We start from the raw sequence: 7,291 nt of genomic DNA, 5'->3' as shown, positions 1-7,291 counted from the left end.
ATATTATACGTGTTGTACCGAGTGAATCGACTGAAAGGGAACATAGTTAGATAAGTGCTTCTAAATATTTCACAAAACATCATCACAGAACTATTGAAACCCTGCAATCCTACCAGAGCACTGAGGTCTACAAACCAGCTGCTCTCAGACATTCTTAGATCCAGGCTTAAAAGCAGAAGCAACAGAGGCTTTTCAGTAGCAGCTCCTAATATTTGGAACAATTTACCTTTATACATAAGAGCTGCCCAGACTCTCAACCATTTCAAAACACTTTTTAAAACCTACATAATAACAGTAATGAGGGCAAAAGATTTTCTTAGAAACATTTGAAAGATTTCTTATTGAGTCAGTTCTTGATTTTCTGGCTTGATAGTCTTATTTTTGCATTTTATTTTTGATCTTATATTGTTATTTGTATGATGTATGTATTTAGCAGGATTACCACCTGTAAAGCAAATTGCCTTCAACACAGCAACGTGACAAAGAAATAATTCCAGAGGTCCGTCAACACACTCACATGTCGTGCTTGGTGCCATCTAGGGGTAAATGTCAGAAATACAATTAAAACTGAGGTCAACTAGACACAAATGAGTTCTGTCATTTATTAATCTAGAAGATTCCAGTTTCTGACTTTTACACTGGGAGTCTCACTCTAAAAGAGTCTTCATCAATGACATAATGGAGTTTATTCTGTATGCACATACTGGGCTTGCCTGGCTAATGGCTGTTTGCCTTAGGACATTTATGAGGCAGAAAGAAGGGAGTGGATAAAGGGGAAAGAGGGAGGGATGGAGAGAGAGTTGCACTGAAAGGAGTCCTGGCTGGTGCTTGTGCTGCTGTACTGCACAAGCAGCTGATCTCTGCACATAGATGTCTGACAGTAACATGTTCAACAGGGACTCGAATCTTGTGAAAGATGAGAATCTGAGCAGATAGGAGGACGGAGACACTCAAGAGTGAGAAGTCTGACCTGGTTTGGGGATGAACAGCTGCCAAGTGTTGGGTAAGAACATGGATTAAATGTCTCTGTCTACTGGTTTATTATCACAAGACGTTGTTCGTTCAGAATGTTTATAAAAGTGATGAAAACTTTCTGCTCAAAACTGAGTACTTCTACCCACACGTGTTTTCTAAGCTTGTATAGTCAGATTGCATTGCAGTGCAATAATGCAATGAAAAGAAGTTACATGTCTAAAATGTCTGGTGTTTGTTTCACATGCATCTATTTCTGACATCAGAAACACTTTAGTAGCTGTCGGTCAAAGTGGATGAAAACCTTTATTTTCAGTAAAGGACTTTTTTTTTTTTAGTGCAAAGTCTGCCTCGCTCTACATGTTTACAAGAAGATCAAATGAATGAAAAGAGCTTTTTTAGATCTTCATAGTAAATAAACATCTCTTAGGGAGCGCTATGCAGCAGGAGCTTTTAAATAACGCATATTACTAATGCGGCTTAGAAGGACTGCGTTTATCTGTGTTTGGATGTGTTTGCATGCACAACACAGCTGTGTGTGTAAACAGTTGTCCACTTCTTTAAAGACAGCATTTTTACTAATGCTGACATCATTGCTGCAGACTGGAGATGGCGGGCGGGGTTTCTCTCTCCCAGGACCTCACATTGGCTCTGTGGCCAGTTCATTACCCTCAAAATCAAAAACATACTACTCTTACAAGAAGGAGGAGAGCAGCCTGCGTGTATGTGTGGTTTCTCCTTCCTGTTTAGCTCATCATGTAGTAGGCACCTAATTTGTCTAATGTGCTTGCATGGTGCATTGACAGACAAACCAAATGTGTAAAGGCAAAGAAAAACATGCCGTAATAAATTTTTTGAAAAGGCAGACAAGGGGATTATCCTTCTTTGTAGACCTGACACATATGTTCCAACGCCCCCGCTGACCAGAGACAAGCAGCAGATGCAAAACTCACATTCTCACGCCCACATGGGCAAATCTGTTTGTGTGTGTGTAATAATCAAATCTGCGAATCCAAAAGATTTTCACACAGCGGAAGACATTTTCGGTATGTTTCCATATGATTTCTTTGCTGTGGAATGTTTGATGTTGAACATCAGGATGCAGAATCACCATTAAGTGTTTTTGCTTTTAATGCCTGCTTTACGTTCTGTTACAGAAATAGAGGTGTGATCATGTCTCCTTCTTTTCTCTCTTACATGTATGTATAACGCCATTGCTTCATGATCGCGTTCCCCTGACAGAAATTGTTCTGGGTGTTATGTCATGGCTCGGGAATGTTTTGGCACAAAAAGAGACAAGACTTGGAGCAGACACAAAGATTTCGCTTGAAGTCTATTACACGCCAATCTGTGGCAGGATGAGAACATCGGCGTGTGAAAAGGAATCAGAAGCAATTGCTTCTCATTACAAAAATCACATCTGGCCTCATGCTGCATTTGATCACAAGTTTGATTCACTGATATGCAGTTTCTCTGTCTGACACCCTGACAAGAACGTTTTGAGTGTTTAATGGCACTGATCAATATAATAGGACCGCTAAGTGTCTGGACTCACTGATTCATTATTGTTCGTTATCTGCCTCCTTTGCCCAAACATCTGCAAACACAAAACTAACTTGAGAGTTGCTCGGAACTTTGTGAGTTAACGTGGAGACACAAACATCTATATTAATGTTCTCTTTTGGCTGTATATACAGGTTTGAAGATGTGGACCTTGATGGGATTTGTCTGTCTGTGGCCCTGTGTCTCGGGAGAGTTGTTTGACACCAAGCTCAAAGCCCCACGACTGATCTGCAGTGTTCCTGGGTCACCCGGACTGCCTGGCAAACCAGGTCCCAGCGGGCCCCCGGGAGCAGATGGGAATGTGGGTATCCCAGGAAGAGATGGCAGAGATGGCAGGAAGGGTGAAAAAGGAGAAAAGGGTGACACAGGTATAATATGAAACAGATACAGTATTACTTTATGTCTGCTGATAAAGAAATACTGCCAGTGTGTGCGTGAAGTGAAAAGCTGGCGCATAGAGAAGATAAAATGATGTGTGTGAAAGTTATTAAATGATCTCTCCTACAGGACTGGAGGCTTAACAATAAAGGGGAAGTCAATGTAAACACACATCAGGTCTCCAACTCCCTCAATCTGATCATTACAGACAGCACTGTGTGTGAAATGCCAACATTTATTGTAATAAAAAACAAGAAAAAGGTGCACCTTTGCCATAAAGTGTATCAAGTACAGTTACTGCCACAGGTTCTGAGGACCATTTTAGGGAGCTAGCTTATGATTGAGAAAGAAAAATGCACACATGCAATACATTTAATTAGTGCTTGTAATGTGTCTGTCCTTAGAATGGTGGTTTATGTCGCTCAGACTCATTTTCGAATTAGCTTTATAGTTTTTAAACTAGCTTGAGATGGCAAATCCTGGGTGTAAACAGTTTGATTATTTTAAAGCAGATGCTGCATGTGTTGCAAAAATCTTCCATAATGTTATTACAAAATATTTGGAAGGGCTGTACCTGTTATCCTCATCCAACAGAAATAGTATCCTAATATCAGCCTGTGAAGTCTGAAATGCCATAAATCTGTCAGGGATAAATAAACGTCATTCACCTGTGTTTTCCATTATGCCTGGAAACAGGAATTCACTTTCAACTGAACATGGAGCCACAAAGTTGACAATGACTACCCATCCTTAAAGGCCAAAGGTAAATCTGTGCTAGATGAAGAGGATAGAAGTAGCTTTGAGTGGATGAGAAAGACAGATTTGTAAAAGGATTTTCTTTAGTGAAAAGTTCTGGTGTTTGTTCTCCTTACTGTGCTGTTTCAGACATCGTTCTTTTAGTTTCGCCTCCATTACAGTGAATTCTAAATTAAACAGTCACTACATGATCAAAGACACAGAACTATTGAAACCCTGCAATCCTGCAATCTTTAGCTGTAATTCAAGAGGCAAAGTGATTGTTTTGCATTGACTATTCATTTTTAAACACACTTCTCATTGTCAGAGGCTCAAAAGTAATTGCACAAACTAACATAATTTTAAAAAAATTCAAATGTAAGGATTGTTTTTAATACTTATAAAGTCATGCCTTAAGTCTAGAACTCACGTCCTCGCACACATCAGATAGCATAGCATAGCATCTTTATTTATACATCCAACAATGTTGACCAAAGTGCTACAAATATAAAACAGAGAGGAAACAGTTTAAATTACATATAAAATATCTTAAAATTAAAAATCATATAATTAATAAGAAACATATTAAGAGACATCAACAAGTCCTGCTGTGCTAAAAGCCAAGGTAAATAAATGTGTTTTAAGAGGTGATTTAAAAACAGATCAAGTAAAACTTGGCGATCATAGACCAGCAGGGAGTCGACATCATAACAAAATAAAAACATTAAAACAGAAACGTGGAGGAACAGGCGGCGAGCCATACACATCGGCGCCATCTTACCCAAGAGCACAAACCCTGCACAAGTTTACACAAAAAAGCTGTAAGGTACAAATGCAACACTTTGAATCATCTTCAGATATCATCTTTCCTTCATTTATCATGAACAAGTCTTCACTTCAACCACATATTGATTGTTTGACTGTGATGAAATTCAGAGGCATAACTGCTGCACTAACCATATTACCCTGGCATTCTTTGTTATTATTCCTGCCAAGAAGGTTATGTGATTGGATCGGGTTTTTTTCTTTCCCTCTATTTGGATTACAAAATTATGGATGGATTTGCACAAAACTTTTACCAGTGATGTGGTTTGGCTTCACCACTCGTAACTGATTAATACGTAGATCTGCATCCAGGAATTTGGAGCAAAGGACTTGCTGGTACTAGATCTGAATTTATTCACAAACACACAACAATTTGAAGTACGAAAAACTGTGTAACACGGTCTTGGTGTTCTCAACAAAATATCACAAACTAATCCTGATGTATCCTGGTTCATGCACGGTGTTAAGTAAATTCCTTGGTAGCAGTATGCAGCCTTGATAGACATATGCAATCTCCAGCTGCTTCTGTTAGAAAGCATCCTTGTGGGTTTAGGTGTGTGAATGTGTAGATATATTGCAGTAAACTTTAGGTTTTGCATCACAGTAACGCTAACAAATTTGCTTATACTCTATAAGCTGGGTATATCTGAACTTTCCCATGGTTTTCTACACGCAGATTAGCTTAAATTTCTATTTTTTACTTCTTCAGATTGTTCAGAAAGTACAGTTTTAGCATAGGAAAATCTTCCATAATGTTATTACAAAATATTTGGAAGGGCCGTACCTGTTAGCCTCATCCAACAGAAATATTATCCTAATATCAGCCTGTGAAGTCTGAAATGCCATAAATCTGTCAGGGATAAATAAACGTCATTCACCTGTGTTTTCCATTATGCCTGGAAACAGGAATTCACTTTCAACTGAACATGGAGCCACTTATTAAGAAAAGCCCTGCAGAAAAAAAACAATCACAATCACAATGTTGCCTGTCTCCAGGGTATTTACTGCGACAGTGGTGCTGACTGAATGCACCGACGGGTTAATCAAGCCAGTTTGAATGTCAAGTGGCTTTGTTCAAAGGTTGACTTAATCCCTGACAATGACTGGGGAGCTGTGTTTCTGGTTTAACAGTAGTAAAACTGAATCCTTCAATTAGAGACTGATGTTGCAAGCATTGTGTTTTGCTTTCAGGAGTGAAGGGCAGGGTAGGCCCGACAGGTAAACTTGGAGAACGAGGTAACCGCGGCCCTCCAGGCAAACGAGGCCCTACGGGAGAGAACGGAGATGGCGGCTTGCTTGGACCTCCAGGACCCGACGGGGAGAAAGGGGACAAGGGCAAACGAGGACCGCGGGGCACTGCGGGAACCTGCAAATGTGGCAGCCTCATGCCTAAATCTGCTTTCTCTGCGGGAATCACCAGCAGCTACCCTGCAGAGAAAACCCCCATTAAGTTCAACAAGATCCTCTTCGATGAAGGCGGACACTACAACCCACAGACGGGCAAGTTCATCTGTGCATACCCAGGCATTTATTATTTCTCCTATGACATTACACTGGCCAACAAACACCTGGCTATCGGTCTGGTGCAGAATGGTCAGTATCGCATCAAAACTTTTGATGCCAATACAGGAAACCATGACGTGGCATCTGGGTCCACCGTCATGTACCTGAATCCAGAAGACGAGGTGTGGATGGAAATCTTCTACCATGACCAGAACGGTTTATTTGCAGATGCTGGCTGGGCTGACAGCCTCTTCTCTGGCTTCCTTATCTATGCAGACAGCAACTACTTTGACACACTAGCAGATGACTACGCATAGAGCCTGAAAAACTCAAGAGAGAAAACCACAAGCTCCTATTCACTGTCACACACACACACATATAAAGACTATATTTTTATACCAATATTTGTATTGCTAGTTATATTATTAGAATGGAGACTTATCTATTGTTTTAAAAGTATATTATTTGATAAAGTCTTTATATGTTCATGATTTAATTGGAATCAAATAAACATTGTTGAAATGTAATAATGGTTTACATGTTTCCATTTGCAAAAAGAAGTAAAACTGAAACATGTGTGAGACAAAGTTATTGGACAATAGAAAGCTGAAAAGTGAAAACAGGCCAGCCATGTGTTTGTTATTGGTGATATTTCCAAAAACAACAGCTGCAGAGGAGAACTTCCTCCTTTGCTTTATTTAGTGCAAGAAATATTAACACAAAAAAAAACATAATATGAAACGTAGAGACCATTCTGACGTGGTGGAAATGATGGTGCAATCCTGGCTACCTCAGATAGCAACAAAAACCAACTAAAACTATATCCTGGCCCCTAAAGCCAAACAAAAAAAGAAGAAACAATCATGTGAACAAATAAATAAGATACTGAAATAAAAAAAAATCAAAGATAAAGTTGTGTACCAGAGTTTGTATTGGTTTTTGGTTTTTTTTGTTTTTTTACTTAGGCTAGCTGAAAATATGAACAAAGCGTAAGATCAGCGAGATGGTCGTCAACTTCAGAAGAAAAAGGGCAGCAACTGCCCGATGGCTATCCTGGGATGGGATGTTGGAGGAGTGACAAATACCTGGGCGTCCACAGCAACAGCAGGCCAAACTGAAAGACCAAAACAGAGGCTGCATACAAGACATTGATGAGCAGGCTTTATTTCCTCAGCAAGCCGAGATCCCTTAGCATGTATAGCAAAATCTTAGAGCTTTAAGCCAATTGGTTGTGTCTGTGTGTGAAGTTTAGACAGCTTATGTGGAGGAGGAACTGTTATGCAAATTTCCTGCTGAATAATACTTTTGCTTGAAT

General features: G+C 39.7%; 1 protein-coding gene across 1 annotated transcript; it reads left to right on the top strand.

Moving 5' to 3' along the window:
* The first annotated feature begins 812 nt into the window (after nt 1–812).
* Nucleotides 813–6,822, top strand: c1qtnf7 (C1q and TNF related 7). The gene is made up of 3 exons (XM_005732340.2): nt 813–1,003; nt 2,670–2,903; nt 5,665–6,822. Exons 1-3 carry the CDS (start codon nt 982–984, stop codon nt 6,291–6,293), a joined length of 885 nt encoding a protein of 294 aa, XP_005732397.1. The 5' UTR covers nt 813–981; the 3' UTR covers nt 6,294–6,822.
* The last annotated feature ends 469 nt before the right edge of the window (nt 6,823–7,291 follow it).

This window comes from Pundamilia nyererei, unplaced genomic scaffold (genome assembly GCF_000239375.1).
Source record: "Pundamilia nyererei isolate P.nyererei 1_Seehausen unplaced genomic scaffold, PunNye1.0 scaffold00046, whole genome shotgun sequence".
Taxonomy (NCBI): Eukaryota; Metazoa; Chordata; class Actinopteri; order Cichliformes; family Cichlidae; genus Pundamilia; species Pundamilia nyererei.
Note: the sequence above shows the minus strand (reverse complement) of the source record. Positions and strands in the feature narration are given on the sequence as shown.